The 23,940-nt window shown below is 42.3% G+C and overlaps 1 protein-coding gene across 1 annotated transcript; it reads right to left on the bottom strand.

Moving 5' to 3' along the window:
* Nucleotides 1–3,889: 3,889 nt before the first annotated feature.
* trim37 (tripartite motif containing 37) lies at nt 3,890–23,785 on the bottom strand. The gene is made up of 25 exons (XM_084565116.1): nt 23,639–23,785; nt 22,435–22,504; nt 22,177–22,278; nt 22,022–22,062; nt 21,519–21,635; nt 20,106–20,193; nt 19,870–19,992; nt 18,811–18,934; nt 18,010–18,077; nt 16,845–16,969; nt 16,575–16,625; nt 15,848–15,929; nt 15,686–15,762; nt 14,548–14,727; nt 14,292–14,406; nt 13,896–14,087; nt 13,521–13,654; nt 13,323–13,405; nt 10,628–10,867; nt 9,647–9,955; nt 8,714–8,878; nt 7,544–7,715; nt 7,374–7,465; nt 6,724–6,834; nt 3,890–5,964 (listed from the first exon to the last, which is right to left on the bottom strand). The coding sequence occupies exons 2-25, from the start codon at nt 22,453–22,455 to the stop codon at nt 5,918–5,920; spliced, it is 2,859 nt and encodes a 952-aa protein (XP_084421242.1). The 5' UTR covers nt 22,456–22,504; nt 23,639–23,785; the 3' UTR covers nt 3,890–5,917.
* Between the last annotated feature and the right edge of the window lie 155 nt (nt 23,786–23,940).

The following is a 23,940-nucleotide window of genomic DNA, read 5'->3' on the forward strand; positions in this document are numbered from 1 at the left end:
GTGTCCGCTGATCCTGATTATTTCAGGACAAACACGTTCAGGAGACTGTCCCAGTTGAGGAAGATATACACTCTATAGATGTCAAAATTCAAAATGTAATTTGTGCCTAAAGATTGGTCTAAAAGTTGCAAGGTTATACTGTATGCACTCATCAGCCGTAACATTATGACCACCTGTCTAACATTGTGCAAGTTCAAAAACATCCCTGCTCCAGACATCATCACATAGAGACACGGACTCCTCTAGACTGTGGACAGATGATCGGTGGAGCTGAGATCTGGGGGGACACCTTGAACTCGTTTAGTGTTTAGCTCCTTAAACTCTTCCTGAATAATTTTTTTGCGTCATCCTGCTCAAAGAGGCGACAGGAGGCCGGTCGGGAAGTGGCTTGGTTTCCATGGAGGGATGGACACGGTCTCCAACAATGCTCATCTTCATCTGTTACCCCTTCTTCCTGTGAAGGGTTGCGGGAGAGCTGGACCCCATCCCAGCTGTCATCGGGCGAGAGGCGGGGTCCACCCTGGACAGGTCTCCAGTCTATCACAGGGCTAACACAGAGAGACAGACTGCCATTCACACGCACATTCACACCTACGGCCAATTTAGAATCACCAATGAACCTAACCAGCATGTCTTTGGACGGTGGAAGGAAGCTGGAGAACCTGGAGAGAACCCACGCAGACACAGGGAGAACATGCAAACTCCAACAATGCTCACGCAATAAAACTGCTGACACCTTTCCGTAAGAACCTTGAGCTATGTTGTCTCGTCCTGTTGGGTCAGACCACACGGGCCTGCCTTCGCTCCACACAAGCGCCAATGAGCCTTGGCCCGGCCGTGTACCCTCTCACCTTGCACTGTAGACCAGTGACCTTATAAAAGTCAGTAAAATCCTTCCACTTGTCCATTTTTCCTGCTTCTAACGTCAACTTTGACGTCAAAATGCACGATATATCCACCCCACTGAGTTATGCACTTCACTTGTCAGTGGTCATAATGTTAAAACTCTATTTACGTAGAGAAAAATCATCAAAAATCTAAATCATAACTAATACTGATGCATTGATGTGTAATGCACCAATAAGGAATATATGTAAAAAAAACAGTTTTCAAATAAAATCATGTGATAATTAAATCTAATAATCATCCAAAGCTGTAAAATTACAATAACTATAGTGAACTAGAAGCAGAAAGAAGCATAAAATGGAAATGAAAGTGCCTTAAAATTGTGCTAAACCTTCTCACAGCTTTCTTTATCTTCCACTGAAGGTTTCTGGATGGTTTCATTTATTGAAGTGGAATTAAATAACTGTCCGACGGACGCAGAGGTCACATTATCCAGTGTCTCAGAGAAAGACAGAAAAAAAAAAAAGAGCTTCCTCTCCCATTAATCATCTCACACCTTCCCAGATTTCTACTTGCAGGGATTTCCTAGCTCCTGACTGAACGGTAAACCCTCAGACTTACTGATGCTTTGTTTATTTAAAAAAAAAAAGAGAAAGAAAAATGAGGCGGTCGACCTCTTAAACCTGGCTCGGTCAAACGCAGCAGAAGGGGGGAAACAGGAAGTGATTTTTTTTAGCAGATAATAATAATAATAATAATAAGAGGAAAACCTGGACAAATAGTTTCCACGTCGCAGGGCGAAGAGGAGATGCTGTAACAGAGCTTTCATGTGGAACAGAGCTGTCTGCCGTTACATAAGCAGCTTTACAAAAGTGAGCAGTCCTCCACATTCTTTCTATAAAAAGACTCGTCATTTCACCCCACTCCTAATCTGGCTTTATTCTCTCCATTCCTGCAGTTTGGGCCGCCGGGAAAAAAAGAGGGTGATGAAATCTCAGGGAGGATGAAAGAGGAACGTGAAGCTTCGCAGCTGGAGCCGCTGTAGAAACCAGTTTACGAACCTGTGAATGTGAGGAGTTTACAATAAGACAACTGCAATAATGAACGTTAATTTTCCACCAAGATCTTGTATTGATGATGGGAGAGTCTGACCACTGAGCAAAGCCTTCTCCAGCACATCCCAAAGATTCTCAATGGGGTTAAGGTCTGGACTCTGTGGTGGAACAATCCATGTGTGAAAAATGATGTCTCATGCTCCCTGAACCACTCTTTCACAATCTGAGCCCCATGAATCCTGGCATTGTCATCTTGGAATATGATCCATTGATGGAATAACCTGGTCATTCAGTATATTCAGGTAGTCAGCTGACCTCATTCTTTGGACACCTAATGTTGCTGAACCTAGACCTGAGCAACTGCAGCAACCCCAGATCATAGCACTGCCCCCACAGGCTTGTACAGTAGACACTAGGCATGATGGGTGCATCACTTCATCTGCCTCTCTTCTTACCCTGATGCCCCCATCACTCTGGAACAGGGTAAATCTGGACTCATCAGACCACATGACCTTCTTCCATTGCTCCAGAGTCCAATCCTTATGCTTTCTAGCAAACTGAAGCCGTTTTTTTCCAGTTAGCCTCACTGATTGGTGGTTCAGGATTTTTTGCCGACCACATTTCTTCCTATAAGACGATGGTTCTCCATTATCCTTCCAGTTTTTAATAATGCGTTGGACAGTTCTTAACCCAGTTTTAGTAGTTTCTTCAATCTCCTTAGATGTTTTCTCTGCTTGATGCATGCCAATGATTTGACCCTTCTCAAACAGACTAACATCTTTTCCCACGACCACAGGATGTGTCTTTAGACATGGTTGTTTAAGAAATGAGAAGCTACTCATTGCATCAGTTGGGTAAAAATAACTTGTTGCCAGCTGAAAGATAATCACCCATGCAGTAATTATCCAATAGGAGGCTCGTATCTATTTGCTAAATTAAATCCATCCATTTTTTGGGTGGGTTTGGGGTCGTTTCACGTCCCCTTTCAGTTCGTCACTCTGGTGTCGTTTCGCTTCAGCCACACTCATCTATATGGTGGTTTTTGTGGCTTTGTGTTTGTGCATCTCATTTTACTCTCAGTCTTTCTGGGCCGTTTTGCTTTTGCTTTCGACTGGTGTTTTTTTTCGTTGTAGGTTTTACATCAGGTTTCATTAGATTTGTGTCTGTTTTCTAGTTTTGTGTGTCTCGGCCACATGCACAGCTCAGAGATGCTCACGGGTTTTCTGCGTCTCATTTTCTTGATTTTACCACAGCTCTCTGTAGCTGCTCCGTATCTGTGTCCATCGGTTTTGAGCGTCCACACTTTATGCTCAGTTTTGTACACGTTTTAAGTTTGTTGGTCTGCATCTCTGGTTTGTCTTTCTCTCTCTCTTTGTGGCGTCCGTTTTCATCATCTTTTGAATAATTTTGTGTCCGTTTTGCATCTTGTTTTCATTCTGCGTAGCTTTGTAGATGTTTTCTGGTCATGCTCGTTCAGCTTTTTGTGGTTGTTTTGCATCCTCCATATTTTCCAGTCTTTTTATCAGTTTGTTTTTAGACTTATTTACACACTAGTCCCTAAAGATTCTCGGGTTTCTTTTCGTTCCACTTTATAGCCGCTGTTAGGAAAGTCTGCTAAGATGTTATTAATTTTAATTCACACATTAGTTTAAAATGGACCACTCTGCATAATTACTGCTTTGATTTGACGTTTGGATGCAGAGCTATTGCTACTTTAGTTTATTTAAGTAACAGATCTCAGTACTTCTTCCACCACTGAAGGAAACTTGATGATCAGACGGCGGGTTGAAAGACACGCATCCAACACACCTCCTTCCTGCTTCCACGTTAATTTAACCAATCACCAACTCAAAAGACCAGAATTATCCTTTAATCTTAGAATCTACTCTGAAGTCTGTGATCCAAATGTGACAGAAGACACGAGGAAGAGGCTCAATTCAAGTATCATAAAACATTTTATTACACAAAAAAAAAAAAAAAAAGGAAATATAGACATCAAATAATACACAGTGCATCTCAGGGAACATTCAAAACAGAAAGCAGCTTCCGACACAAATAAGAGAAAACGTTTAGTAAATGTGGAGCGTGGCTGCAGGTTCCTGCGTCTCAGAGGAGCAACATGCAGCGACGGGGGAGAGGGAGAGGGAAAGGTCGTACAGTCGGCTGGAGGTCGGTCGGTCGGTTGGTTGGTTCTCCTTCAGTCCAGCCTTTAAAGCCATGCACGTTCAGGCACATGTAGAGCAAAGCCTCACAATAATACATATATTATGCATAGACATATTTACAATGTAAACTCAGGACGATAGAGGTGCACGACATATAAAGATTAAGCTCAATGTTTCCTCCCAGTGACGTAAAAAAAAAAAAAAGATTCGTAGCAGCCTTCGACTTGTGTTTGTTGAGCATGAAAAACACTAAAAAACCAATAAATCAGTTGATTAGTTCACCCAAATTATGAACTTTAATCTGTTCAAATAATAAGAAACCTATGTTTTTCCTATGGATTATCCAAAGTATGCGAGTAAAAATAAATCCTATTCATCTAGAGGTGTAATCATTGCAATAATAATCTAATTAGTAGCTATTCAACAGAAAATGAAGTAGCAGCAATTTAGATATCCTCATCTTTATTTTTAGTTTTCCCAATTTTCCATAATAATGTGAATAAATATCTGTGTTTTAGAGAGTTCATCAAATGATATGATGGTTGCTTCTCACTCTTTCTGGACATTTAATATATCAAATTAAATATTGGGAATATAACCGGTACATTAATCAATAACGGACTAAGAGCTTTTGTAGATTTGGATACATCATTTGGGTAAAAATGCTTGTTTTGTTCATTCGCAGGACAAAAATAGGTATAATAACTTGTCACGACAAGAAACAGAAGTGTTAATAATACAGTTAATTAACCCTGTTTTGGTTTCAGGTCTTGTAAAATAAAAAAAAAATAATAAAAAAAACGTCAAAATGTCTGTTAACTTAAACTCCGAGAAACGAGAGTAGCACCGATCTTCTCATCCAACTCCCAAACTGCTCCTTTAGGTGAATAATAAAATGTGTGTACAGGATAAACGGGTGGGTGGGTATTTCTGTGGCGGAGCATCAGTCTGCAGCCCACAGACGTCAGCGTAGCGGCGGTTTTATGATCCAGATCGTTTAGCCTTTTCAAATGCAAATAAAATAAAACGCGTCTCAGAGCGAAGACATTTCCATAAATTAGAAGAAAAGCCGTCGAACGGTTCGCCGATTTATGCTGCTGACAAGTTGCAGTGTCTCTAAGTCTTTGTAGCCTGAAGCCCCCCGGACGTTATAAAACACAAAACTCTTATTGACAGACTATGTACACGTAAGACGCCGTAGAACGGTTAGACTTATAAACACGTATATATACACACAGAGAGACGGCGACAGATTTGTTCTGGAGGTGGATTAAAGTGACTTCATGTTGATTAAGTGATCCAGGTGACGTAGGAACAGTTTTTATGCCATAAACATACTTAGTGAGTCAGTCAATTCAAATAACAGAAATGAAATGTGTGGGAGCCACGTTTCCTTCTGATGGATTTACTGAAGTGACCATGAAAAATCTGTAGACCTGTTAATAACAAGAATCACCACTGAATGAGGACAAAAGTCATATTTTAACATAAGACTGTGACGTTGGTTCTCTTAAAGGGGCAGTTTCACCGTATTTACAGATATAAATATTCTGCAATAACCTGAATATGTTACTATTATTAGTAGTAGTATTAATTATTAGTATCATTATTATTATTATTATTATTATTGGTCACAATCGCCATTAACTCCGTCACGGTCCAGTTCTGAAAATATTCAGGACACAGACAGAGACGTTTCTGGACAAACAGGCAGCCTCGTTTTCATCTTGAGCTCATGCAGTTTTTTTCAAGCAGTTTCTACTTCTACACATCTGAGTAACTAGCACACGTGTGTGTCGTCTCCGGCCGACACTGCAGCGCTGCGTGCGCGGCCTTTGAGGACGAAGCTGATCACCTGTCAGCGGGTAGACTCGTGTCGTCGGACAGAAGCTGCTCTCCTGGAAGAAGGAAGAAGAGAAATGACGGTCACATTTTTGTAAAAAGGTTGACACATTAAAAGCAATAATAACAGCTAAAAAGAAATATGTTTGTAGGTTACTATCAATCAGCTTCTTTCATTTCCCTCCTCTTGTTATTACTAAAATCAGAAATATGGGAGAAATCAATCACTTTCTCTGCATCATTGATCTCTTGAGGTTCATTCGTTCCCCCGTGACTCTACGTTAGGATAAGCTGAACACAGTAGAGCTGAGGAGTCGTATATCTTCCTCAGGAGTTGTAAGGTTGGGGAATTATTTCAACAGATATTTTGTCTTTTCAGTTTTGTGTCCACTTCTCTCCTTTTAGCATCCGTTTCTATATTTTTTACTGTTTTACGTTAAATTAAAAAGCATAGAAATCAAAAGTGGAGAAAAGTTCAGCCTGTAAAATAAAGAGACTCACTGGCTGTAGACGTTTTGTTCGTCTTTCTAGGAAACTAATGAATATTGCTTCTTAAAAGGATTTTGTACGAAACATCTTTAAGTGTAAGAGTTGACTTTTGAGGAATTTTTGCAGGATATAAAAGAAGTCTGAAGCTGCTAGTTATTTATTTTAAGATACGACATAAACCAAAGCCACGTCACTGTAGCGTTAAAACTTCTTCTACAGTCCTAAGCTAGCATCAAAGCTGCCAAATAAAATGAAGAAGAGGAAGAAGAAGAAGGCAGAAGGAGAAGGAAGATGGTAACGTAGGAGGAGGAGGAGGTGTTGGTCACCTGTGCAGGGAGGAGTGTGGTTGTCGTAGCGAGAGTTGCTGCTCTGCAGAGCTTCGTCCTCAGTGTCGCTGTCGCTGCTCGTTGCCGCCACCAGGACAGACGGCGAATGATCTGCAGACGGATCAATGGAGGAAAACCTTCAGCAACTAAAAACCTCTCACTGTGTGTCTCGTCAGGACACGTGCTGCACCGTCTACACTACAATGCTTCAGTAAGTGTGGACCACAGATGTCCTCAGAAAGAAAAGTGTTGTCTGACGTTTATATTGATTATTACTGCAGGCACAGGGCCACTTATGAGTATTCATGCCCGTCAGATTTTCTACATTTCTGCAATGAAATGACTCAAAACATCAACGGATTTTCACAGTCTGATCTTCACAACAAATGTTTGTGGAGGTGTATGATGACACGGACCTCAGAAGGCTGGAAAACGTTAGAAAACCATCTCTAAATAGTTTTGGAATCAACAAATCCACAGTCAGACAGACTGAAGGAGGAGATTTAAGACGACTGACTACCCTCCACAGGAGCAGCCGACCAACAAAGATCACTTAATTGTAAAAACACCAGATTAGAGTGCTACTCTGCCCATGATGATCAAATGACATACATTCAGTCCCGTGAGAGGAAGTTAGAAGATGAACAAACCTTCAATCGACTGTGGCTGTGCCGAGGGCGCCTCCAGCAAGGACTGATGGGAGTTTCCCAAGCTTTCAGATTCACAGTCCAACATGGCCGCCCTGCGACAGGAAGAAATGTTACGAGACACGCCGACGTAGAATAAACACAGCTCTCCACTTTAACTATTTGAGACGCACCCTAGACCCCGGCTGACACAGTTCTTGCTGGCGGTCAGGTAACTCGGTCCTCCCAAGGTGAAGATGTCGTCTCTGGATCCCGAGTACTGCTGCTTGGAGGTGGAGGCCTGATCTGATGAGGAGCTGCCGAGGGACACCAGGGGCCCCTGGAGCCCGTCGGCCTTCAGCACTCCTGGAGAAGAGATGACAAGCTGAGTCCATATGATAAAAACAGATCCAGCAAAGATCACTGCCCTAGAAAACAAACTAAACACAACTTCCTACAACATGTAGTGGAAACTGAAATTGAAAAAAAACAAAGTGTTGTTTGAAATACTGACACTCGCAGTGAGAACAGTGTGAGAGAGGAGGAGTGTGTAGCGCTAAAACAAACTACAGTTCATCACAGACCGGCCACTAGAGAATCAGGAACTATTTAAAGTGACGCTGCAGCAGAAGAGGAGAAGAAGGAGTAAAGTCGGCCTTTAGTTTCACAACGAGGACGTTTAAAAAGGAACTACTGTTTTTTTACAACCTGGACCTTATTTCTGGCATAAAATACGGTCGTTTACTTTTAATTTGTATTCCTTCTGGAAATGATGAGATCAGCGTGAATCCATATAGTGGAAGTGACTGGGGCACCGAAACGCAGCCTGTAGATTGACCTAAAGACTCCGGACCAGTAGCAAATTACAGGTAACAGGTAACTCCAGACTCAATGGGGAATAGCACTAGCGTACGATAACAAAATATTGGTGAAATGAACGAGTTTCGCGGCAGATAATGCGTTATTTAGAGGCTGCGTTTCGGTGCCCCATTCACTCTCACTATATGGATATACGCGGATCTAAATATCTCCCCGAAGGAAGGTTGTAAAACATTAGTTCCCCTTTAAAGCTGTATCAAGTAGAGACCTGACTGAGAAGAGATTTTGTGGAATCCCAATCCAAACATTTCCACCACCCTCCTGGTGTTTTATTAAATACCCCAACAAAATAAAGTCTCTTAAAAGCTGCTCTAATCGTCTAATCAATATGTTATTTAAACAGAGGATCAGCTGAAGCCGTGCGTAGCAATACATTCTCAGAAAATGATCCTGACTGCAGTTTTATTGCGTGTGAAAGCTTGTTATCTTTGGCTTTTACAACCCTTAAGTTTACTGTTCTGGTTCATTTTCACAGGTGTACTAACCCTCTGCTCCTGCCATGACGTCTTTAGGATGAAGGCTGAGCTCCACGGCGGCTTCAGCTCCTCTCAGGTCTTTATCCATCTCCTCTGGACTCCTCCTCTTCACAACCAGAGAGCTGCTGCTGCTGTTGCTGCTGCCGTCCAGGACGGGGGACAGAGATTTCCTGGCTGCACACAAGACGACAACAGGAACACAAATATGTCATAAATATAAATGCACTCTGCCAGAAGGAGTCCTGGGAGCAGCCTCGTCTTCTGGAGTCTGGTCTAAATAAAGTCACTGAACAAAGCTTGACTTAGTGTCTCTGGCTAAAAGTACACAGAGATAACTCTACTTACCGTTTCTGACATGGTTCTACCCAAAGAAAATTATAAATAGCCTCTAAAACACTGAGCTCGCCTTGTTTCCTTTGTCTGGAAATAATCCAGACAGTCCAAGAATGTCAGCAGACTCAGGACTTTAAGAGCTTTCTTTATTTATAAGCCGAGTAAAAACATAATAATAATATGGAAAAGTTATTTGTACTTTACTGATTTATAAAATAGCGGTTATGCCTATGCTCAAACAAAACACTTACTGAAATTACATCTTGAATGGTGGCTTTACTTTAAGTTGAAGCCTCAGATCTTCTGTCAGCAGCTGGAGGTTTAGTAAAGATGTGTGTGTTTCTCTCATCGTTAAGTTCCTGACGCGAGTATCTGAGACAAACCATTCAGCCACACTGATTGTTAACTGGCTCCATCTTTCCCAACTCTGTACGCTGGCTTCGCTCACAACGACAAACGGTGTTTATTCTTTACCAGCGAAGGTGTGACAATAACTACTGTAGGGTCTAATAAAGATACCTCATTATAAAGATTCAGTTTGGAGGAAACGTCATCTATGTTTATGCACGCTTTATGAAACGACTCAGTAAGAGCAGCAGCAGTCCTCACCGGGGCGGCAGTGCCTGGACCGAGCCGCAGCTGCTCTCCCCGCCAGGTCCAGCTCGCCGGGCTTACGACAAGCCGACAACTCTGAATCACCGAGATGAGACGGCATCTCCTCGGCGCCGAAAGCCCCAGATGGGCCGGGCCTGGGCTCTCCGGACCCCCGGGCCTCCAGCACTTGACTCTTGACGTCGGACATCTTGCTGCGTACTTCGGCCATCTGGGCCTTGAGGCGGATCAGGACCCTGGAGTCCGGAGCCGATCGCCGGACCACCTGAGGCCGCCGCTCTCGCTCCTTCCTTGTGTGAGGATGAACTGAAGGAATAAGGAAACAGCAGGAAACATAATAATGAGAACAAACGTAAAAGACGACTGTCTACATATTACTTTCTGATGGGTAACACCCACATATGTTCCTATTTAAACCGCTCACCAGTCCTTCAGAACTAAACAAGCTACTTGGATGAAACGTCTTCAAGAAACTCTACAAGTCCAGTTCCCTTTCTTTAGCGTTTTTGTACATTACACATTTAAAAACTTTTCCACAATACCGTCTATAAGAAGAAGAAGATGTTACCACACTTTATGAGATTAGTTTGTTTTATGTTGGCCTTGTTCATTGCTGTAGCTGTAGTTCTGTAAATGAATACCAGTTTTATTCTTGTCTATTATTAGTGAAATAATCTGCGTCTGAGATTTGTGGAGGAAGATTAGATTTTATGTTGTGCCTTAGTCATCTCTATCCGGAGTTTAAACCTTCTACTGCACCTCTTGAGAAAAATGTAATGGAAAATTTATATTTGTTTGCTCTTGGATGTCAGGGGCAGAGTGAATTTAAAAGATAAATCTATACTTGCTGCTGGGCTGTGATCATTTAAAGAGGTTTTCTTTTACTGCAGAGGGGCCCTGCGTGTCAGTTTGAGTATTGATTGTTAGTTTAGCCCGGAATGATTCGTTGTCAGCGAGCCAGTCGGCGTGTTTACGGACCCTGGCTGTGCAGCAGAGACACCGGAGGACGAGGCTGGAGGCCCCACAGAGTCTCCACGCTGCTGCGCTCCTTCAGATCCAGCAGCTGGATCAGGATGACCGGGTCGATCTCCAGGAGGCTGTTGCTGCTTGAACCAACGGCGCCACCGCCGCCGCCGCAGCCGCCGGGTGCAGCTCCGCTACCGGCGGCGCTACGACCAGTAGATGACGTGCTATGTAGCGGACACACGCTGGATCCACCTGCAGATCAGGGACAAACAGAGTTTATAGGGCTGGAATTAATATTAGTGGTGTATCGTTACAGTTTGTAGGTTAACAGTTGCCCACCGTCAGCCATAACATTAAAACCACTGACAGGAGAAGTGAATACCATGGACCATCTTGTGACAATTCAGTGTTCTGCTGGGAAACTTTTGGACCTGGCATTCATACATGTGGATGTTACTTAGACATGTAGCACCCACCTAGACCAGACCAGGCACCCCCACCCCATAGCAATGACACTCCTTGATGGCAGGAGCCTTCCCATGCAGGAAAAACACTTTAGGAACAACTTAAAAAACATGAAGAACAGCACAAGGTGTTGACCTGGCCTCCAAATTCACTAGAACTAGATTCCAAACTGATCAAGTATCTGTGGGATGATCCACAGAGGACCCTCCCCTTGCCAGACACCACAGGACACCCTCAGTTTCCACCTGCAGCTCCTAACAGTATTTGGCATGTTTTTAAATCTACCAATCCCAAATGTTAAGTTTAAAGCCGAGTCCTGTTTGTGTCCGTACCGTTTAGGCTGAGGACTAAACTCAGCTTTAACACGACAATACTACAACGCCAAGTTCAGTTTGAGCGTACAAATATAAAAATACACGCAGCAACATTTTTCCCTCTCAGCTTTACTCTGACACACATCCCCCTCATACACACATGTACACATAGAGGCACAAAGTGTTTCTATATCAGCCGGCTGCTACGGGGTACAGAGCACCAACAATGACTCATCCTCTTCAAGCCTTTCAACACCAACACGGTCTAAAACACACTGAGGGAGAGAGTTTGAGGACTCACTATGGTCCACTTACAAAACACAAACAGGTTCAAATACTGGCTTTTTTTTTATTTGCCTCAAGCGAAGAGAGAAGAGGGGAAATACGTAATTTAATCCCTTTAATTATGTGACACTTGGAAACGTTAAATGGAAATCCCCTGGTTGCATTAATGTGAGATTTGTAGTATTTAGCAGATCACAGGAGATTAGGGTTTGTTTCTTTTACATGTCTGCTCAGTCAGGTGTGGTACTGTACTCGTGTAAACACCCTCCTGGTTCAAAGACAAAGTAAAAGGTGAAAGAAGCTCCCAGTGACGTCGTCTTTTGTCGTGGATGTTCATCTAAAAGCTCCCCGGGTTAGTTCAATAGTCTTTCTACACAAACAGAGTAAAATCACAGATATCCTTCTAAATCTAAATCATACACGTTAAGTAAACTGACTTAGTATTCACAGGCAACACACAAACATTTAGTGAACTGCTGACAACACACCGATCAGCCACAACATTAAAACCACCAACTGGTGAAGTGAATAACACTAGTGATGGTGTTTGTGTGGATGTTACTTTGACAACGGGGTGTTCCTTACATCCCGGTGCCACGTGATCCCCAGAAAAATGCACGCACACCCAGCCCTCCGTACAATGTTAACGAAAACATGATTCATCAGACCAGGCCTCCTCCTTCCATCGCTCCGTGGTCAAGTTCTGATGTTCACATGTTCACTGAAGGAGCTTTCAATAACCTGACTTGTCTGCAGCTACACAGCTCCATATACATATGAAAACCAAACTGTGATCCACTGTGTGTTCTGAGTCCTCTATGCCTGTGAAGGTTCTCAGTCATCCAGGTCATGGTATATCCAAAAAGGTAAAAAAAAAAAAAAGGCAACTGGACTTGTAGAGTTTTTTGAGAAAGTAGCTTCCAAGTAGCTTCTTCTGGGACAAAAACAGTCCCCCCCGCCTCAACGACAGGTAAGAACCCAACCGTTAATGGAAACTAGCTGCGTCGGTTTCTGGTTGTTTACACGACAAGCAAGTTTCAGTAGGAGTTTCCTATTTAAACTTCAAACTTCCCACCAGTCCCCGAGAACTGAAGAAGCTACTCGGATGAGTGGTGAAACGTCTTCTCAAAAAAACTCTACAAGTCCAGTTGCCTTTTTTTCAAACCTTTTTTGGATATTCTGATTCCTCTCTATCAAAACTAGCATCAACCCTTTGAAATATAATTTAAGCTGCAGCGGCTTTGTCTCTTGGATCAGACCACCTCACTAGTTCACCTCTTTTCCTTCCTTGGAACACTTTCGATTGCTCTGCAGACAAGGAACACCCCACAAGCGCCATCACAACCTGTCCCATGCCAAAGTGTCTTAAATTCTTCCACTTGTCCATTTTTCTTTACTTCTAACATCAACTTGGAGGACAAAATGCTAATTCGCTGCGACGGATGAATGGGTGAAGTGGAAGTGGAAGATTTATGAACCAAAAATGTGGATCACTCGCCATAACTGGCCACATATGTACTCTACAAAGGTAAACAGCAGACGCACATGGAGTTCGACACAACACACCTAAGTAGTCGACCAAAACAACAAACTGTGTGCTGCTTGGAAGTGAGACTGTGCAGACATTAGCGTTTTAATTTTACCTGTGGCTCCAGCCAAGTCATCGGGAAGCTCTCCTTCCTCCGTCTCCAGGTTCCCAATGAAGTCCACGTCATTCTCTCCAGACCTGTGCAAACATAACATGCAAATAATAATCTTTAATGTTCCAATTAATACTGTACACTATGAGAAAGATTTATACTAATTTACCAGTTGAAAGACTTGTCAGAAACGCTACTCACATGGTCTCCTCGTCGATGTCGTTTTCCTCGGTGTTGCTGGTGGCTGTGGAGCTCGCCGAGGTGCTGCTCCCATCCAGCGGGTTCACCTCCTCCTCTGTCAGACAGTCCACCTCCAAGTCGCCGTCCGACAGATCCTGAACAACACAATGAACATTCCCATTTGTCCAAGAGTATCTTTACAAAGTCTAAGCAAAAACAAACATCAGACAAATCACCTAAGTGGCACAAATGCTATGATTCAGGATATACTGTATGTTCTCTATTGGACAGTCCTGAAATCCCAACACTTCACTGCCTCAACAACCAACCCAATCACATAACGGCAAGAATCAAGAAGCTGCTGTTTCAGTCTGATGGAGTCTGTTCCTCTCTTACATTAGAGTCGTCGTGCTGCGTCCGCTCTTCGTCTTCGCCCTTCTTAGCGTTGCTGAGAGTGGTCTGGATGTCGTCGTCGCTCTTCACCGAGCGAGGGTCTCTCTCGGAGGTCGTGGTGCCCGTAGCGGGCCTCAGGTCAGGGGGCGAGGAGCTGCGTGACGTCTGACGGCGAAACAGCTCAATGGCCAGCCTCTGCAATCAGAAACATGGATCATCTCTCTCTCTCAATTTATTCAGGACACTGAGAAAAAAATAGAAGAAGGTAGTTACCCAACATAAAACAAACAAAACACACACACACGCTTGGATTTATGTAATAAAGTCTGTAAAAATAACTTGTACATAAACACTGTTACACACACACACGCCGGCAGACATGAAGTAGTACACGAGTACCTCTTTGAGGTTGTTGATCTGCTGGATATAGCCGCTTTGGGCTGATTCCAGCTGACTGATGTACCAGTACTGATCTCTACACTTCTGGAAGAAAGTAGGTGAGCGAACCTGGTAGCTGTGCAACAAACACACACACACACACACGAAAACCAATGACTCTCCGTTACTCTACAATAAAAGCCCTGCATTGCTGCTTCTTGTGTGTTTAAAATCAGTGTTGTGCAAGAGAATATCGACTGAGCGAGTGTGAGCCTACCGGAGAACCAGTGTGTCGGTCTGCATGTTCAGGTAACCCTCGCTGGCCAGGAGGTCCAGTCTGAAGAAGCGGTTGTAGCCCCAACATTCACCAACCTCAAAGTCGGAGGCAAACTCACGAATGATGTTCTTGCTCGGGTCGCTGGAGGCCTGATGGACCATCTCAACGCGGTACTCGTATCTGCAAAGATCCAACACAACGTCAGCACACAGAAGCTTCAGAAAACATTTTAAAAGATGTTAATGACAGTAAGAGATTTGATTGTATAAATCACATTTAACCTAAATGTGATTTTAGACTTATGTCACAAATCTTAATACCACAGAAACTTGAAGAGAGATGCAGTCGTCACTCGCCACTTTGCGGACTCGGTACTTCGCGGGGTTTTAATTCATACATATCTAATTTTATATCGCTGAAATGTCACTATATCACGGGAAAATACGGCCAATAAAAGCATTTTAAGATAGAAAGTGTTTATAAGAGTATGGAAAAGGTTAATAAGAGTGTGGGAAGGGTTCATAAAGGTGTAAAAAATACATATAAAACAGTATAAATAATAAAATAAATATGTGGTCGCGACTTCGCAGATTCTCACTTTTCGCAGGGGGGAGTCTGGAACGTAAACCCCGTGATAAACGAGGGAACACTGTATACCGAGTAAATTAGAAAAGAGTACTACCATCATTTTAATATCCATGGAACAATAACAAATAAATAGCAGCAGGAGGGCGCTACCAACATTATCTTGCAACAAGAAACTAGGAGACTTCCTGTCTTTTAAAACAACAGATGAAACCAGAAGTCACGTTCCAAACCTATCATTATAAAAAATCAAGAAAGTCTGACTTCAACTTCTGTGCTCCTAGACTCTGTGTACTTCTGATGGTTCAATGAGTACTTGATAGTTTAATGAGTATTAAAGCCACTGAATAATTAATGTGTGCTTATTGGAAATGTGCTTATTGGAAATGGATAATCGTATTACGTCTACAAAAAAAAAAAACTTTTATGTGAGACAACTTTGCGCCACACTTAACTATCAGAAAACATTTTTGAAAGACTCTGTAGGAGAAAGACTTGGAGGCACCTTAATGAAAGAGAAGCTGGCAAATAAAATAAAAAAATATTGAAGTACTTTGATGTTTCAGGAAGTCCAGAGGAGAGTTCAAGGAACACAGACAGGTAGTTTCCACGAACAACACCATTACCATCCTGAGGAGACACATTACAAGAGTTACTTACACATTTTTTTATTTTTTACTCATATTTGTTTCAAGGAAAACTGGTTCAAACTCACTGGGTAGACTTTAAGTCTCCAGCAGAGGCCAGATATCTGTAGAGGAGGGCTGTAGACCGGGTCAGCCCGCTGCCTCAGAGTGCTACAAACACACAAAAACACACATATGAAACTTACAGCAACAATATTAACATGCTATTCCTGTTTGAAATCTTCTAATTCGTTATTTACAAGTGAGTAACAGCTGCAGCTCTGCACATCCTGTTTTAAAGAACTCCTCTATTCTGTTTAGCTGTCGGCGACCTACTTTTAAGGAAATATTCAAATAGATTTGTGTTGGTGAAACTGTTTTTTCTTCTGCGCAAAATAACTGACTGACTGATAAACACTTTATTTATCCCGTGGGAAATTCGGTGTCCAGTAGCTTCATCGCACATAAACAGGAGGATTTATCCAAAAACGGTTTAAAAAAGGCGACTGGAAGCAGAAGAAGCTACTCTGATGAGTGGTGAAATGTCTTCTCAAAAAAAACTCTACAAGTCCAGTTGCCCTTTTAAACCTTTTTTGGATAAATCATGACCTGGAAGACTGAGAACCTTCACAGACATAAACAGGAGGAATTACAATCCACAATATGACAGATATTTAAGTTACATAATAGATCTATCTAGCATTTTACATCTTACAATTTCCAGCAATATCGGATAAATCTAAAGACAATAAACACTCGATGAGCTATCGGAAATAGCAGTGCGGCTGTGGTTAAATGCAATTTAAAAGGATTTACCTGAAGTTGACCAGAACAAAAGTGCTGGAGTCATAAGCAGGAACCAGCTCACTGAATATGATCACATAAAAAAGAGACATTAATCATCAAGGTTGTTCTCTTTTAGATGATGAGCCATAACAATAATGAACGCACGAATCAAAAACACTACCGATAACAACATTTATTATTGATGATCATATTTGTTTAATGCAACCCTCGCCGAGGTCTTCTCTTTGAGTCCTTACTGGACGAGAGCACCCCGTCCTTGGGCGCAGCCGAGCAGATTACCTGGTGAAGTCCGGAGGAACCGGCGTGGTGACGAAGGACTGCATGGGCTTCCGGTGCACCTGCTGGAACATGAGCAGGATCTCCGGGCTCTTGGAGATGAGCTCGCTCTTACTGCAGGAGTGAAGCTGTTCAAGAGGGGAAAAACATCATGAGGTGAAAGACCTAAACGATCAGCGAGAGCACGGTGATTTGTTTATCTGTCGTAAATCTGTGCGTCTCATCGAAATGTCAATTTTGCAGCTCAATTAATTTATAATACGACCGTTAATAGCATGTGTGGGGACATGTTTGGGTATGAAGGACTGGAAGATCTGAGGTTACAGGCGGCGGGGAAAAAAAAAAAGACCTCTCTGAACTGTCGCCGACTTTGCAGTGTCAGGTCTTTTTTAATAGAATTTATGGAAATAAACCATTTGATTTTGTGACTGTCGGCTCTCCACCTTATGGTGCAGCCCTCGTGCCAGGTATAACCGTATATATATATATACCTTTAACAATCTCATTTAGGATTTAATTTGTTTGATAGTCCACTGTCTATAATGTTGAATTACACCACTGTATTCTGTTGATAAATCAGTTTCTAAGATGGCATATGTAGCTCTACAAAACCCCTCTGGACCCTCACTGGCTTTGCAGCATCAGGCCTTTTTTTTTTTTAATAGAATTTATGGAAATAAACCTTTTATTTTTGCAACTCTGATACCTGGTCTCCACTTCACGTTGCAGCCCTCCAGTCAGGCCGTAACATTTAGCACGTCGACTCTTTCATAGTCCCTTATCTCTAATGACTGTGGTCTGTTGATAATCAGTTTCCAAATTAGAATATGCACCTTTAAAATATTCAGATAGGTCTGTTTGTATCCAGCGTGCTGCCGACTCTTTCCACACAGATAACCCCGGCTTCGTGAGTCACCACATCGTGCAAACATGACATCCCTTGCCGGCTTCAGTTATTTAAAAATGAATAAAACATGTATTTTAGAGGAAGCGCTTACAGTGAATTCTCACCACCGCTGCACCAATTACATAACTGTTTTAGATTTCGCCGCTTACAGAGGAGCTGTATGTTTACTATAGTGTTAAATCAGTGACATTATTAGGGTTATTGAGCTACACAGCCAACTAAGAAATGAATGGAGGCTTCAGGCTGCTGTAGACGACCAACCTGATGCTCCACCTCCTGCAGCAGAGACTCCAGCAGCTCCGTCTCCTGGGTCAAGGACGTCTTCTGGCCTGGTGGGGAGGAGAGCGCATTTCTATTTTCAGTTGTTCTTGCGCTGAATGTCAGCCCTGATGGAAGCTGGTGAGCAGGCTGCGTATGTGGGCGCTGAGTGCCAGCATCCACTCAGTCAAGATAAATATTTCAAACGCACGCTAACCCTCGGCTATAAAGGGGTGCCTCTCGCTGCTTTCAGTGGGAGAGCCTGAATATTTTGTGAGGTGAGGGGCCTCAACCTCAAGACACATTTTTAGAGCCAGTCAGGGCGTCTCGGAACAACGGGAGCACTTTCAGACACAGTGACGTAACACGGCAACCTGTTATTTGGTCTGTCGTCACACACACATGTCCATCCAAATGTCTCTTATCAAGACGTAACAGAGTCGTGATTAATATGGATTGAGGGTGTTCCTTACCCCTGATTCTTGTCCAAATCAATTTCATGTAAAGCTTTCTTCACACTACTAAGGGAAAACCTTTTTTTCTGATCACACATCTAATTTATAAATAGTGTTTCCTGGTTTATTAAACTAATTTCCTCTATATGAGAGACATAGTTTCTTGACAGTGATTGTAATCAGATTAACTTCGCTCTCTCTCTCTAATCTGATGTGAATTAACTTGCTTCTTTTAACTGTTTATATAAAAGCTTTTGAGTTTGTTTTTTGCCCGATTACAACATATCACTACTCCACTGACAAAAAGACATCCCTTATACATATGATGTGATGTGTGCAGGGGTCCTACCCATGAGAGTGATGAGTTTGTTCTTGAGCTGGTTGTCCAGACGAGCGATCATCATTTCGACGGCATTTCGGATCTCTCTGACCCGCTCGTCCTTCGCTCCCCTGACGGCCTCGACGTTCCTCTCCTGAAATCCCACAAACAAACAGTGACTATCTCCCCATTTCATTAGTTCAACATCACAGGAAAAAGTGAAATACTAACATGCCAGTGCCATCTTGTGGAAGCCAGCAATACAGCACACTGCATAAAAAAAATCTGATGTAATTAGGGAATCTGCGACGCACACATTTAATGCCTTAAGGTATTTTTATGCTGTGAAGTAAGTGAGCAAAACTTCTGTGAAAGTGCATTTTTAAAGGTTTATTTGATTATGAACTTTCCTCTACTAACGGCTCATTAACTGGGTTTCACTTTTTAGTTTCCTAGACAACCCGAACATTTAGAAGTGTTTATTTCCTGCACTGCTGTCCCGTTAATAGACACTGCACTGCCTCAATCACTATTTGATTTTTCTATTCAGAAGTGAACAGTTAGAGAAATTAGATTTTATTTTTGAATTAGGAATCAGAAACAATTGCAGTTTAAGTTGCATACTGTAATTTTTCACACTGACAATACAAACCAGTTTTAATAAATAGTTATATGTGAATTAATTAAGTGGAAACATAATAGGTAAGGAATCAACTCATCTAAAAATAAACACATAAAAAATAAATGTGAGGCAAAATTCCTCAGCATTTCTGTCACAGTACAGAAATGCTCTCTGACACGTTCTCAATATCAGCATTCATATTTTAGTTTAAATTTGTTTACCCTGATAGCACTAGAGATAGTGTGTATTAGTTATATTTTCGTTCAAATATGCAATTTACAACACATTTGTGCAGTAAGAAGAACTTCTCAGGAAAAGTGAATTTTAGAACAAGACAAGAAACATTTTCCTGCACGAGAAAAAGCTCACGACAGAAAGGTTTCATCTTCTCAATAGTTAACGTAACAGATAAATATTAGAGCCTTTATTTTTGCGTTTCCTGTAAAAGTAAAAAAAGCAGTCCTCACCACTTCCTGCACCAGACTAATGAGCTCCATGAGGCGACGGCGGAGCTTGGCCACCTCCTCCTTCACCTTGGTCACATGCTGGTCGTAAATCTCCACCAGAGGCTTGAAGGTGTGACCGCCGTGCTGAAACCAACAAAAACACCAGCAATCAATAGACGCAACACTTCTTTTATTTAGTAACTATTCTACATTTGCATGAAAACTGTAATCTAGAAATAAAAGGTGTAAAGCGTTACCATGCCACCCCACAAAGCACACTGGTGGCAGATGCATTTCTTGCAGGTCCAACAGAAAACACTCAGCTTCTCGTGGTGGTTCTCACATCTGCAGATTAATAATCCAACAACACGACATGTCAGAAAAGAAAAGAAAAAAAAACTTTTGTGGTAACTTACTCAAAGAAAAAGCAGGATCAAGAAGAACATGGACAATCTGATGATGGAGGAGCAGGATATAAACAAACAGTATGAACATCAGAGTCGCATACTAGCTACTGGAATCTCTGGTAATTTCCTGAAAATACGCAGCCTGAAGGCTCGGTCTCACAAATAATGCCGTTCAAATCGCAATCCAGGGATTATTTATAGAAGCAGCACCACAGATGCTCTGTTCATTTCCCACAACTGTCCGTATGTATTGTTCTTTCCTTCAAATCCAGGAGGTCCATTTTACACAGAGCAGCCCCAGGAACTTTATAATTAGTAATTATCTCAATAGGAGTTGATTAAAGATTTGAAAGCAATTCATTTTCTGTGTTTTTCCAAAAACCAAACAAAATAATCATATACCCCTCGTGCTACCCTCTTGCATGATCTCTATCTGTCTGTCCATTCGCTTGGAGTCCCAGAGACCCCAAAGGTAGCACGAGGGTTAACAAAGACTACATTTATCAACTAGTTAAGGACATTTTAATCTAAGCAGAAGACCAAATGATTTACAGCACGTGTGTCAAACTGATCCGTGAAAAGGGCCGCTGTGGCTGCAGGTTTTCATTCCAACCATGCAGCAGCACACCTGACTTGGCTAAATCAATCAACTGAACTGCCTTCACGCAGTCACTTCAGGTGTCCTCTTGCTTGATTGGAACAAAAACTTGCCAGCCACACCCACTGCATGGGTGCTGCATGGTTGGAATGAAAACCTGCAGCCACAGCGGCCCTTTCACGGATCAGTTTGACACCCCTGGTTTACATAATCAAATATAGCGTTCATTTAAAGTAAAAATGTGTCACATAACTAATATGAAGCACAGCTGTCGTCAAAACAGAATAAACATAATCTAATTTGTTTTAGAGAAGGCGAGAGTATGACCAGGAAGTAGTTATTTCAAAATCACAGAAAAGTCTTCAGCCCAGGGAGCATTAATCATTACAAAAGTATATGAACCTAGTAGTTTAGAAGCTTGACTCTGAAGTACAGACAGGAGGACACAGTGTGGTAATTTTGTTAGTGAAACAGCAGCCTGCTTGATGGCACTCTATGAAATGTATTCTGGGATAACTGGTTGTCCAAAGTCCACACAAGTTACCTCCTGATGGCTCCTCAACGAGAGACGGGGCAGGAACACATTCAGGTATTTGGACTGTCCTTGTTCACGTTCATACTCGGAATAGAAACAGTAGACTGAAAGAGTTTTAGGAGGTGCTCACTTGTCCTTGTCGTTGTCCTCATGCTTGGTAAGGTTGCAGAGCTGCAGGGTGTCCAGCTGCTGGGTGACTTCCTCTGCCCAGCGACAGTTGACCAGCTCCCTCAGCTGGAGTGGAGCTCTGTGAGCAGAAGAACATACACGTTATGATACCTTACCACACGGCGTACAACATAACTAATATAAAGCAGCACCATCACAGCAGAAACTAATTCAAAGTGTCACTCGTGTTGGTGTTATTCCCTAATCTACACGACAGTGTAATAGTGCACGGCGATACAGACCATAGTGACAATGCCGGCTTTATTAATCTTACTTTTTTGTTCATCTATGTTCATGTTGTGCTTTTATCACTTGTTTTACATTATCACAGTTGTTCTTAGGTTGTGAGCGCATCAACACAAATCCCTGTCCATTGATTGAGTGGGACGACAATAAAGCATTGATTATTTAAAGCTGCAACTGAGTGACGCAACGTGTGAGGCAACAAGAAGGGTCAGCGCTTACCGACAGTGCGGACACTGGGCTCTCTGCTCCGTCAACCACCGCTGTGAAGCAACAGATTCCAGTTTAAACACTGACACGCTGACATACAACTGAACCATCTGTAACCGCCCCCCAAAACCCTGTTTTCTTTGCTGCCTGGTTGTAAAGAGACTCACTCGTATGCAGCTGAAGCAGCAGAGTTTGGAGCAGTGTGGGCAGAGACGAGCATCCCTCAGTTTTTCCATGCAGATGAAGCAGCGAAACACCTCGGCGATGCTCTGCGCAGGGACAGAAGAGAGTTTTACACCAACGACAGCTGCAGGAACCTCCACAGAGCACCGCAGAACATCTACTCTGTGGTGCTCTGTAAATAAAATAAGATATATTGCATAATGTAGAGTAATGAATCCGGTTACTGTATGTGTGAAACACACCTCGACACTTTGTTCATCCATGTCTGCCAGTTTGAAGTTCTTGAAGTCCAGGACAAATCAAACAGGCGCTCTAAAAAAAAAAAGAAACATACCGTACAGAAATCAGCTTTAATTGTGCTCAACACAAAACATTTCCAAAACTCACACTTCTTCCATTTCTCCGTGGTCCAGTTCTGACGCTCATTGGTCCACTGTAGGAGCTCTCATCAGTGGACAGTGGACAGGGGTCAGCGTGGACACAAACTGTGATGCATTCCACGTTATGACTCCTTTCAATCAGAACCAGCATTAGCTTTTTTTCCAGTAATTTGAGCTACAGTAGTTTGTCACTTTAGCTAACGACCTCTGCAGACCAAACCAGTCCTCATCAAAGCGTCCGAAATCCTTCCACTTGTGCATTTTTCCTGCTTCTAACATCATCTTTGAGGACAAAATGTTCACTTGCTGACTGATATATTCCTCCCACCCATACGCTAAAGACTTAACCAGTCAGGTCAAGTCTTGGGAGCCATTAGCTTCTTTTCAAGACACGTGAAACTAGCTGCTGTTGTCGTCAGTTTCATGTTATGGTGTCATGTCATCACTTATCAATGTTAAATATGCATCTTAAACCATTTAGGGTTCAAAAAACTATTTTGATTGAACTGAATAACAGTTTTCAAGCTACAATGTCAAATGTTTAAAGCTTCACAGCTTTACCTTGTCATGAATGATATGAGTTAATTAAATATACATATATATAGCTGACATTAGTCGTAATAGTAGTGTCTAAAATGTACTGATTATCATCAGATTAATGAAAACTAACTAGGTGCAGCTCTTATTGACACTTAGACGCTGCAGACTTGTGAAGAATATGGATGTAAAGCACTCATAATTTTTTGTTGACCACATTTGTACGTCTCTTCAAGACAAGACACAGTTATTGCCACTTAAAAGCTATAAACTACAGGTTTTCAGCGCCGTTAGCTTGCAGTCAGAGCCAAACTACCAGCCAACAGAAGAGGCCAAGCATCACTACAAACATCAACCTCTCCGACACTAGTCAGGACAAAACCTACTATCTCTAGGAATATAAAGTATATGTGTTAGCATACACGAGCGGGATAAGTGGGAGTCCCCTGAACAAACAGCAGAATATATTTATTTACATGGAAGTGTGACGCTAGCTAGCTTGTTGGCATTAGCAGGGTGGCTCACTTACCTCCACAGAGACCTCGGCTTCGTCTGTCACACCTGATAAACAGACCGCAGCAAACGAGCTACATTATATTAAAACCGTCTCCGACAGTTTAACTACCACTAAAAAATTATAAATTAAGTCTAAGTGGAGCTTCAACCGGGTCAAATGTGCAGTGTGCTCCGGTGGGGATGAATAACGGCTGCCCTAAATTGAAGATGTAGCGGTGTGTGTATATCAGCAGTTGTGGTTGCTCTGAGTGCTGTCTGTCCCCTAGCAATAACCAATCAGATGGCTCCTTTTCTTCTTCGCTTGATTTTGTTGTT

Source organism: Chelon labrosus (assembly GCF_963514085.1).
Source record: "Chelon labrosus genome assembly, chromosome: 17".
Lineage (NCBI taxonomy): Eukaryota > Metazoa > Chordata > Actinopteri > Mugiliformes > Mugilidae > Chelon > Chelon labrosus.